This window comes from Falco biarmicus, chromosome 3, assembly GCF_023638135.1.
Source record: "Falco biarmicus isolate bFalBia1 chromosome 3, bFalBia1.pri, whole genome shotgun sequence".
Classification (NCBI taxonomy): Eukaryota; Metazoa; Chordata; class Aves; order Falconiformes; family Falconidae; genus Falco; species Falco biarmicus.
In genome coordinates, this window is record NC_079290.1 from 5,112,318 (window position 1) to 5,124,420 (window position 12,103).

The following is a 12,103-nucleotide window of genomic DNA, read 5'->3' on the forward strand; positions in this document are numbered from 1 at the left end:
TATTTACATCAGCACTTCACAGACTTTTCAGCCCACAAGATTCAGTCTACCTTCTAAATGTCTCAGTTAACCACATGCACTCGACGTTCAGACTTAAAACTGAACATGTCAAGATTCTCCACACAAGCTGAGGACCTCCGGTCCAAATAAACAACAGGTCATTTAACTGTATTTCTCAAATAAAACAGAAGATAATCCATAACATACATGGATTAACTTTTACTAGTAAAGTCAATAATTTTAACATACATTACTAACACCTTTTTACTAGGCTATTAGAAAGCGTCCCGTAAAAAAAACAGTATTATTAAGACTCTAATTCACAGTTGAAGCCATCTGTACTCTAATTGTACTTTCACAATCATTTACTATCTGATTACATTTTGCAAGCAATATTAGAGAGCTCAAGGGAGATGTACTTAATGCAAATGTTTTAACTCTAATTAATGCTAGTCGAAATTAAAAACATACATTCAGAGACAGTAACAGGTTATATTACTATGAAACCTGAAAAGCAAAACTGTTGATTAAAATAAAACATTCAAAAGCGCAACTGCATGAAATGCTGTGTAAATTTCTTTTTATTTAATTGCTTATCAGTCCGTGGAGTCTTATACATTCTGCAGTCCCCAACACAATGAATTACTCCTCTGAAGAAGTATTGTACAGAGCTTCAAAGGTATCTAAGCACTGAAGCCCCGTTACGGTTAACTGTACCAACACAGGCACTCATAGTAGCCAAAGTAGGTGCTTCAATCCTTCTGAATAGATTTGCGTATTGTAAGAACTACCACAAGATTGGAATGTCTTTTGTGAAAATACTTTCAATGTAACCAGTAAAAAGTGGTTTTGAAAATGTCGGTGACCAGAAAAAACATTTCGGAAACCGGATTTCATCTAAGTGCTAAATCTAAACAAACGCAAACCATTGATTTGTCTGATGCTTTAATAGGTCTTCCCTTCCAAAAAGAAAGGATTCTAGGCTCATTTCTTAATTTTTACAGATATGTTCCCTTCCTCAGCCTAGAATACTCCCTGAACTACCCCTTACAATAGCACTGCAACCAGGAGAAGCCAATACCAGCAGCACAAGCAGCTGCTGCCATGTGCTGAGAGGAGTGTCAGGCTTGTGAGACCCCCACCAGGGGCCTGAGGGGGTTTCTGGGCACCCAACCTTGGGCCATGTGTGGGAAAGGCAGAGGCTCTCTTTCCACAAGGAACCACATGGAGAAGGCACATGGTAAGGGGTACAAGTTATACCAGGAGAGGTTTCACCACAAATATAAGAAGGAAATTTTTTACAATGAGAACAACCATTTGCAGGAACAACCTCCCCAGGGACATGTTGGAGTCCACATCATTGGAGCTTTTCAAGATGCGATTGGACAGGGTGTTAGATAATCTCATCTAGGCTCCCCTTCCTGTGAAATGTTGGACCAGAGGATCTTTCAAGGTCCCTTCCAACCTGTTCTGTTCTAGGATTCTATGATTTATTTGCAGGGGGTCGAGGAAAAAAAGTAGTTAAAAAACTCCTACATATAGTCTCCTTATTCCACAGGAAAACATTACTAGTCCCTGCCATCACCAAACCTCCGGTTTCCTTTCCAAAAGGTCTAGCTGCCCCATGTAAAAGATGCCAGGGCAATGCTACAGAGTTACTTCCTTGGGGTAAAAGCTTTTGAAAGGAAACATAAAATTAGTTTATATGGTCCTAGGTAAACTGCTATTTTTATATCATCTAATATAGGTATGACATTAGTTGCCAGATTTACTAATGAAACTATATTATACATTCGTGCTATCAGCATTTTAAAACAAAAAAACACTGTCAAAAATCAGTATGTTTATTTTCTTATGACTAGCGTTCTGTTAAAGCAATTTTACCAGAATATAATTACCCCATTTATTGTTTCCAATCAACCTGAAAGCTGAAAATGTTTCCTCAAGACTTTCTAAAAGTGTTTTGTTTCCCTTTGTTTTGTCAGCAGTACTTGATTTTCTTTGCTCTAACAATAATTTAACCTAAATACAGCTTACATATTTCCATGTAAGAAAAACATAGTTCATTTGTTATTGTCATTGGTTTTAATTAAAGTTAAATACCTGTCATTAAAATGTTCTCATTAGTTTCAAAGTTTATTAAATTTCCCAGCTTCTTTCAAGGGAAGTATCTGCTTTTATTTTTTATATTCTTTTGTTTGCAAAACCTTGCATGAAACATTAGAGGCTTTTAAAAGTGAATGCACTGTGCATATACTTCAAAAGACAAACGTTTTACAGGATCAGAAGCCGTTCAGGCATCTCCTTAGGATAAATAAAAACCCAAAAGGAGAAACTTTCCTGTATAATATAAAACTCCTATGGTACACACAGCACCAACAAATGTGTTTCAACAAATGCAGGTTCCTTTAGTATCCATCAAGGAACGGGAATACTGCATAATACAACTGTTTGACAAGATCAGCAGTAAGGCTATAATTAAATGAAAAAAACCCATAAAATCATAGAATAATTTAAGTTGGAGAAGACCTTTAAATCAAGTCCAATCATTAACCTAGTACTGCCAAGTCCAACATGACTAGGTATACCCAAGAGATTAAATGTCGAAAACCTAATTGTGATCAATTTTTAAGCAAATTAAGAGAAATAATATAAGCTATTTTCCAAATAGTTCCTTAATGAGAAAGCACTTTAAGATCTTCCCACGTCTATATTTTTAATATTTTTTACCCTTTACTTAATTTTTATTTATTTTTTTTAATTTATCCTTTACTTTTTGAAATCGAAGTAGTACTGCAGCAAAGTAACACTAATCCATGTCCATCCAAACTGCCAAATAATAATTCATACCTCTGCATATCTCCTAATTCTTCACGTTTCAACTATTTATTGAAAATACACATCATCATAAAACAAATTAGAAAACGTGCATGTTCTTCTCAAGGTGAGGGATATTCATCTTAATCGTAATCGGGGCCCACAGCATAGGCACATTAAGTCCAACATCTAACCTAGAAGATAGTGTTGAAGGCAGCTGTGGCCCCACATGTTAGAACAAAGAAACCATACTGAGAGAGTCTCCGAGTATGGCTCTGCAGGCCAGGCACAATCCTGATGGGACAAGCCAAGTGTCTGCTACACCACTGGAGAAAATTCATTTTAAAAGTAGATGAAAGAGGACTGCCAGGGTGAAAAAGGAGAGGCACAAAAAAGGAGAAGTCTCAGAGACCAATGCAATACACTGCAATACAAATATGCTATCAGTAACAAGAAACAGAGAATACAGGAAATGGAAAGCTTTCCCCGCCTCTCTCATAGACATTCATGCTTGACAGAGGCAGGGAGCAGGGGACAGAAAGTTCAGGTGCTGAGGAACACACATGCCTGTCCTACTCCAAAGTTTCCGCCCTAGCTTGTTCCTGAACTACTTATTTGAGGAATTAGTTGTAGCCACTACTGACAATGACCTGCTAAATGTTTAGTATTTTGTAATTCAAAGCACAATACAGAAAATCTAACAAACCTTGATGACATTTCAAAGTATTGTTTCTCTACTATTCCTTTTATTTTTGGTGATTACACAGTACTAAAATCAGTGACTTAAGGAGCCAAGTTAAGATAAACAACATTCTGCAAATTTCTTTACGGAATTTTTTTTACAGTTCTACCCCATAGGCACACAAGACTTTTGTGCTGACACTAATGCTTATGTTAAAAATTATCATGCATGTGGTATGCACAAAAGCAACAAAACGGACTACCAATATTTGCAGCTTAATCCAGGATTTTAAACAAGCCTTGTAATCTATTTCCAGTGGCACAATTACTGCACTGAACAGCTTTTTAATAGATGAAATAATCCTCTAGCAGAAAAATACCAGTATTCCAAACATTGTTTACAGGGCTTTTTTGATTTTTGCTGAACTGTCTTTAAGAAAAACAGATTAATCAGACAGTAAGCTATTCTAACTTTGAGTCCAGTCACAATAGGATATCAGCTAGATGCATTTTTGTTCTCCTGAAAGAGATAAACTGAAAACCCATTTTAAAATCCCAATGCTTTACCATTAGGATTCTGTGGGGGATAAACTAAGGCAGTCCCATTTCCTATGGATTTGCATCTTTTGTCCAAGAAACTGCAGTTCATTCATCTTAGTTTCTCTGTGTTCAGGATGATACACTTATCAGAAAAGGGGAAACCCCGTGCATCTAGCTCAGGACACCACACATCATAACTGGCTGAGTTGGCTGCTGCTAAACAGAGAACAGAATGTGTCAGAATTAAAGTTTGCCCTGATTTTGCTTTTGTTTGAGAAGAAGATAAAACTAGTTTATCTCCTCTGAAAATTAATTTTATTGTCTATGACAATATTCTATGCCTATGACAAAATGTCTATGACTTTATTCCTCTTTTGAATGTGAAATTGTCCCATGGAGAACAAAGCTTTTCTCCTTCAGGACTTTAGGCTAAAAACCTGATTAATTCATATTACAGAAAGTAATGTTCAGATTTGCTTCACCTGACCAAGAAAGATTTTCTAATTTCATAAAACAATGGAAATTACTGAAAAATATTCTCACCTATTTTCTTATTTCGTTCTTCCCCACGGCTGTGCGCAATAATTGGAGAATATATGAAGGGGCTTTTTGTTGACACATTCTGACCAAGTAGACTTTTCATTTTGTGAGGTCGGAGACTGGTTGGGAGGTTCAAGAGCTTCACAGATCTGTTGAGTAAAAATAATTTTAGATTTTATTCATTCTGGTTTAATTTATAATAGATGGTTGTGTTAAAAATTAACTGGTAACTACTAAATTACACTCTGAGCAGGTATGATTAAAACACCTGAAATGGGAAGCATGAAGTAAATACCTACAGTACAAATGTAATACCAACCCAAGGAAACCGAAGACAAAGTTTCAGAGAGCTCTCAGAAAACAAATACCAAAGGAAAAACATCTGTAGAAACCAACAATACCAAAACTAGGCAGGTTGGTGATTTGCAATCCAGCCATTAATTTACAAATTAAGTGTAGAGTGAACAACAGATGCACAAGTCCAGTGCAGAAAACAACCAAATATTTCATTTAAACCTAAAATAAAAGCCAGATAAAATTTCATTGGACAATGATAACGTAAATAAAGAACTTCTCCAAGGTGAATAAAACAGATTTTCAAACAGCTTAAATGCACAGAGTTGCTTCTGGAAGGCCCAAAACATCTTAGAAATTTGAGTGGGTCTGTTAAGCAGCCAAAAATAAATTAAAAACAGACGGAAAATGAGTAATTTATTAGACTATATCCCAGTTAAACCTAAACCCCTCCAATGCCATGCAGTGAAAACACTGGCCTTCCAATGCTTATGGTAAATTAAAGACCAAGTAGCGGGCATAAGAACAAGCAATAAATTAGTGGGTATTCAGTAAAAGCAGCAGCATTATAAAAGCCCGTAAGGCTCCTTAGTTACTTAGAAGTCAGGAAGCAGAGAGGAAAGGAAACACAAAAGGTGAATAAAAGCATCATTCAGAATCACAGCTATTTTGCTACAGTTTATTAAGTTTGAAGTATTTGTGCTTTTAATTAAGAACATCATCAAGAGTCAAGAATCTCCCCTTTACAATCACTGATGGATTAATTCTCCAACTTCTTTAAAACTTGAAAATCAGGTAAAAAAAAAAATCCTACAGAATAAAACTACCATTTTTGCTAACTGCTAGAGGCATCCCACCATACTGAGGTAGACAAGCAAGAATAAAATAAAATGCTTACGTAACTTTCCAGCAGCAAACTTGCAAAAGGTACTCAAAGATATAGTAGGCATATACCAAGACATAAACAGCAGAGTCTAGCTAAGACCCTAGGAGACTTCTAAAACCAATCAAGAAGCCAAGTGCAAGAATGCTAGAAAATCCCAACTTCTTCAAAGATAAAATCCGTTCTTCTCTTTCCTTCATCTACCTACCACAGTAAAACTTACCTCACTGGAATTATTTGATAATGCCATAATAAACCAAAGAGGTTTTATATGTTACAGTACATGATTAAGTTCCGATGTTTTAGGAAGTTCTTCAAATACTATGACAGGTGCTGTCCTGGTTTCAGCTGGGATAGAGTTAATTTTCTTCTTAGTAGCTAGTACAGTGCTGTGTTTTGGCTCTGATGTGAGAACAGTGTTGATAACCTCACTGATTGTTTTAGTTGTTGCTGGGTGATGTTTATACCAAATCAAGGACTTTTCAGTTCCTTGGGCCCTGCCAGCCGGAGGGCTGGAGGGACACGGGACATTGGAAGGGGACACAGCAGGACAGGTGACCCGAACTAACCAAAGAGATATTCCATACCATATGGCATCATGCTGAGTATATAAACTGGGGGAAGAAGAAGGAAGGGGGGGACATGTGGCATTATGGCCTTTGTCTTCCCGAGTACCCGTTACACGTGCTGGAGCCCTGCTGTCCTGGGGGTGGCTGAGCTCCTGCCTGCCCATGGGGAGTGGGGAATGAATTCCCTGCTTTGCTTTGCCTGCGTGTACAGCTTTTGCTTTACCAGTTAAATTGTTCTTATCTCAACCCTTGAGTTGTACACTCCTTTCCGATCCTCCTTCCCATCCCTCTGGGTGGGGGCGAGTGAGCAAGAGGCTGTGTGGGGCTTGGTTGCCAGCCGGGGTTAAACCACAACACGTGCACTAATAAAGAAACCTGCCACCTTCAAGTGTAAAGATCATAAACAGAACTTAAAATCAAGTGTCTTCATTTTGTAAAGCAGTTAAGTATTTTGAAAACAATTCTCCATCATTCACAGGGTATCACTGAAGTAATTCTTTTCCCAAAGCTACAGAATTATACTTAAATTTCAAAACAATAAACTCTTACTGAGAACATGAAAATCAAGTTCTCAGCACAGTACAGAAACGTTATATCATCATTGCACCAAAGTACATACATACAAGAAAACCAAGATAATGTGCTACTAAAAACAACGAAGCTCTAAGGGTAACACTACACAGACATGTTACCTCTGTGATATAAATAACACTACAAGTATTTTGGAACAAGAAATAAAGCACATCCATATTTAACTGTTGGTGATACTTAGCATCATCATTCCAATCAGTTGCAGAATAACAAAAGAAGAAGCATGAGGAATCAACTATGGCAGATTCCTGAATATTTTAAAACCTCTTCTGATCAAATTTTGTTACAAATTAGAATGCCACTTAAAGCAAAATATGTGTACAATATTTATTTGAGGAAAAAAAACATTAAATTTGATAAACTCCTAAAAAAAGGAATTTTATTTTCTATAGAGAGAGAAGAGAGAAGTACTTTGGCTCATACATCATTGCTATATCAGTACTGGTGGATAGGCTGTTTTATCTTAGTGCATGACAGCAGACGGAATGTTCTTCAACTACATATTAGACAGCTATACCCTCGCAGATCATACACAGAACACAGCAAAATTTAAAATTCCTTTCTGCAAAAAGCTTCAATAATGTAAATTTTCTAGCTCATGACCAGGACCAACTGAATTCAAATGAGTGACAACAAAATAATTTCACTAGCTACCCAGAAGATCAAAATCTTTTACATGGAAAAAAACTGTATTAAAAACAGCTTTGCTTAGCGGGAAATGAAAATAATTAAAAAAAAAAAAAACAAACCACCATTCTACTAAGTAAACAGAGGGTAGGAAAAAAATGGCACCAGGTATATTTATAGTAGTAAGAAAAGTAAAAAGGGACAACTAAAAACCTCAGTGGTGTAAAGAGGAAAATTCTTCTTTTAAGTGTAAGAAAAAGCATTTTAACACAAGTAAGTTATGAAAATTCAAACAGTGCATCTATGAGGATAGAAAGACAATAAATTCTTCTGTATTTTATTTGAGAAAACACTAGATGATGATTTCACAGTATGCTGTAAGGGCATGCTTTCCAATTCAACGTGCTTTTAATTTACAAACCTCCATTAAAAGAAATAAAAATTCATCAAGGAGACCACAGTACATTAAATGTCAAACAAAAAATTCCCATAATTCCAAAGGCTAAAAAGAAAATACAAAATAATATAACAATATTTAAAACACATCAATAATAGACCAAGCAGCTAGTTAAAGGCCATGAAATGCACACCAAAAGCCTGCCGGGGGGGCTGACCTTGGCCGGACGCCAGCTGCCCCCCAGGCCGCTCTGGCACTGCCCTCCTCGGCCGGGCAGGGGGAGAAACCTAACTAAAAGCTCGCGGGTCGGGGTAAGGACAGGGAAACCACACAGCAACTACCATTACGGGCAAAACAGACTCACCTTGGGGAAATTAGCGGAATTTTTTACCACTGAATTCAGAGCAGGGTAATAAGAAAGAAACCCAAAACTTAACAACGCCTTCCCGCCACCGCTCCCTTCTCCCCAGTCTCAACTCCAGTCCCCGGCTCTCCCCCTCCCCGCAGCGGCGCAGGGCCGCGGCCGGGCTGGGCCAGTCCCTCACACGCTGCCCCCGCCGCTCCTGCCCCTCAGGGGGGGCTCCTCACCCCCTGCCCTGCCCAGCCCGGGGTCCCTCCCGCGGGAGACAGCCCTCCCTGCCCTGCTCCAGCGGGAGCCCTTCCCCCCGCCGCAGCCCTTCCCCCCCTGCCGCAGCGTGTCCCCCCCGCGGGCGCAGCCCCCCCGGCCCAGCCGGCCCCAGCCCCCCCGCCCCCGGGGGCACAGGCCCTGCCCCAGCCCGGCCCCAGCCCGGGCTCCTCCCCGCGGGGCCACAGGCCCTGCCCGGAGCTGCCCCGGCGCCGCTGCCCGCGGGTCACAGCCCCCTGCGGGCACCCCCTGCCCCGGGGGGGGCCCTGCCCGGGCTGCGGGGGGGGAGCTGCTCCCCCGGGGGCTCCGCGGGCCGGGGGCGCCGCGGGCTGGGGGGGAATCTCTGCTCCGGGCCGGGAGCGGCTCCGGCCCCTCCGGCGCTGCCCGGGGGCTGCAGGGCCGCGGCTCCCACACAGCTCGCTCCTCTCCCGCTGCAAGTTGCTGTGCGGGTTGTTCCCGCTTCTTCAATACGTTCTCTCAGAGGCGCTGCCGCCGGCGCTGATGGGCTCGGCCTGGGCCGCCGGCGGGGCCGTCCTGCAGCCGGCTGCGTCGGCTCCGTCGGACACGGGGGATGCTTCTAGCAACGCCTACTCACAGAAGCCACCCCTGTAGCTCCCCTGCTACCAAAACCCTACCCTGCCCTGCAAACCCCATACAAAAACTTAGAAAAACGATATATTTATTGAAATTTTTGGGTGCTAAGCACGTTTGTGGAAGCATTCCAGAAATTAAAGGTTTATTAAATACTAGTTAACTTGAGCATATTGGGTCTGGCTGAGCCCCGTAGCAGCCCTTGAGAGTGAGAGAGGTGGTGATAACACACCAGGGGTTTGGGTACTGCTGGGCAGGGCTCGTACAGCATCCAGGCTGGCTCTCAACATTCCCCACGTCCCCGCCCCAGTGGGCTGGGGATGGGCAAGTTCTTGGGAGGGGACATAGCCAGGACAGCTCACCCAAAGTGCCCGAGGGAATGTTCCATACCATATGATGTCTGCTCAGGTATAAAAGCTAAGAGAAAGGACGAGGAAGGGAGGGCATTTGTTATTTACAACTTCCGTCTTCTGGAGCAGCGGCTACACGCACTGAAGCCCGGCATCATCACCTGCTGATGCGAAGTAGAGAGTAACATCTTTTGTTTTCCTTTGCATCTGCATATGCGCTTTTTGCTATTGATTCATTAAACTGCCTTTATCTTAACCCACAGGGTTTCTTTCCCCTCCCTAGTTCTGCTGAGGAGGGGAATGATAGAGCAGCTTGATAGGCACCTGGTGTCCAGCCAAGGTCAACCTTGCACAATGAACAACAGAATATAAAGATTTTGCCAAGCCAAATCGTTTCTACTACTTTACAGGTGTGGGGAAGAAAAAGGTAACAGTGCAACTATGTTCCAATTTCACTGTGGCATTTCAATGTTTGACAGTATTTTGATTATGAAATCTGCATCCAAAATAAGCACCCCACATTAAGTGGATTAAAAACTACTAGACCATGAAATGCCAACAGTAAATAGAAGCCATCATCATCAGTAAACGTTTATGTTTCTAGAGGGCTTTAGCATGGATTGAATCATAAGCTTAGGTTACTCAACACTGCTCAAAACCACATTTCCACACCTTATAATTTATGTCTCAAAAATTAGCATGACTTTTGCTCAAAGAGCTCTGCAGTCTTGTGTCACAGCTACTTTCCAAGTAGCTGGACAGCTGTACAATACACTCGGTCTGCTGTGTATATGTAACTGGAGGCTTTATATTTCGACACAACTAATACTTTGTTGGATTACAGATTTTTATCACTATGGCTTTTTTACTTTCAGAAGACAAGAAGAAAGGGATAGAAGAAGAGAAGCATGAACAGCAATTCTTCGCTGTTAAACAATGTTGATGTTGGGCTCCTCACCCCATAGCAAAACCGCAGCAACTATTTTCAACACTCACACAAGCCAATAGTGGAAATAAAAAACTGGATGGTGAGCAATTTCTTAAAGCTAGGTCTAGGAATAACAAGTAAATACAATGTGCTTGTCCCCTTCTCTCAACATACAACACATTTTAAGTGAGGCACAGCCTTTCCCATTGCAGTCTTGATAGTCTATTGCCAAAGTTTTGCCTGGCCTCTATATGCACGACTCCTATAAAGAAAAAGGATCAACAGGCAATTCCCGTATGTTCCAGACTTGAATTTTCTTCGGTATTCAGCATGGAGAAGAGTAAGAAAGCGCTATGCAATATATCCAGTACAATCCACCTCCTGCATGGTTTAAAATTTAAGCAAAAAGCAAAATCCTGAGACTAATTCCAGATTTAACACTTCACAGCTAAACACCATGCTGCTTTTTTAGCACAAGTTAAGGGTTAGACTCATAAGGGAACTTTAGCATCACATTTCTGCAGCTTTGACAACCAAGGCAGACAGATACCATACACAATCAGATTAAGGAAGGTAATTTTGGTTTTATACTGTGTAATGCTAAGATTATTCCTAGAGCAGAGATCAGCAAGAGGCACTAAGTGCCTGACAGCACTCTTGCTCTCAAAACAATTTTACCTTAAAAATGTTTTCTTGGAAGCTTTTGCATTAACTTCTCTCTACAATCACATAACTCAAGTATTAGAAAGGACTACACAAGTCTGCTTAATTAGCTTCCATTTTTTTAATACTACTTATTTTTTCTTTCTTAAAAAAACAAGGCTAGGTTAAAATTTGGACTAAAACTTTCAGGAGCAGAAATACAGGCCTCTCATGTATTTAGCTGGGAATCAGCCTTCAGCATGTACTTACCAGGGAATTCACTTAACACACAGACACAGTCTTTTTCTTCAGTAAAGGCAGGAAAATAATTTTTTAAGAAGTTACAAAGTACGTAGTAAAACTAGTTGTACCAAGAAAAATGGTCAGACTAAAATGTTAATTTTCATTTTAGAGACTAAAAGTAACCTGAAAATAAATAGAATTTTCACTCTTCGGTAATACACTTTACTATCTGTTTGTGATACTAGAACTCTTGCCTCATGAGATGTCTGATGACATCCCACCGAAAGCTCAAATCTCTCTGAGAACTCCTTTCAATAACTTCTACCGTATTTTTTCTGAAGAGCAATTAAATTTCCTTCAAAAAGCCACTTCTTGACAAAGGGGGTATTTTAGCCTTTTATTATTGATGCCCAATGACTGTTTTGTCTCTCTAATACTTAATGCTAGGCTTTAATAAAACAAAGTATTATTCATTGGACTGACTGCACGATGTGCACACAGGCACAAAAAGGAATATAGATTTAGAATAGGCCAGTGAAGATGCCAACATGAAAATGCAGCACCTGTAAAGGAACAGCTATAAAAAAGCATCAGTTCCAGCTGAGTTCCAAGCTCCATGATGGAGACAGCATCCAACTTGGATACCTAATCACACTGAAGGTCCACCACTTAAATCTCAGCTGCAATTTCAAAATACTTCTCTTGAATTGTATCAGAAACTCTTGAATGACAATTTAAAAAAAAAAAAAAAAAAACAACTCTCTCCTTCTGAAACTAAAGGCCAC

At 40.2% G+C, this 12,103-nt stretch overlaps 1 protein-coding gene across 7 annotated transcripts in view; it reads right to left on the reverse strand.

The window, feature by feature from the left end:
* Positions 1 to 12,103, reverse strand: part of TRAPPC9 (trafficking protein particle complex subunit 9) — a 508,634-nt gene that overhangs the window by 444,025 nt on the left and 52,506 nt on the right. For all 7 annotated transcript variants that reach the window (XM_056330195.1, XM_056330194.1, XM_056330196.1 and 4 more), the window contains one exon: positions 4,582 to 4,727. In XM_056330195.1, coding sequence (XP_056186170.1) covers positions 4,582 to 4,727 — 146 coding nt within the window. The remainder of the gene's footprint in view (positions 1 to 4,581; positions 4,728 to 12,103) is intronic.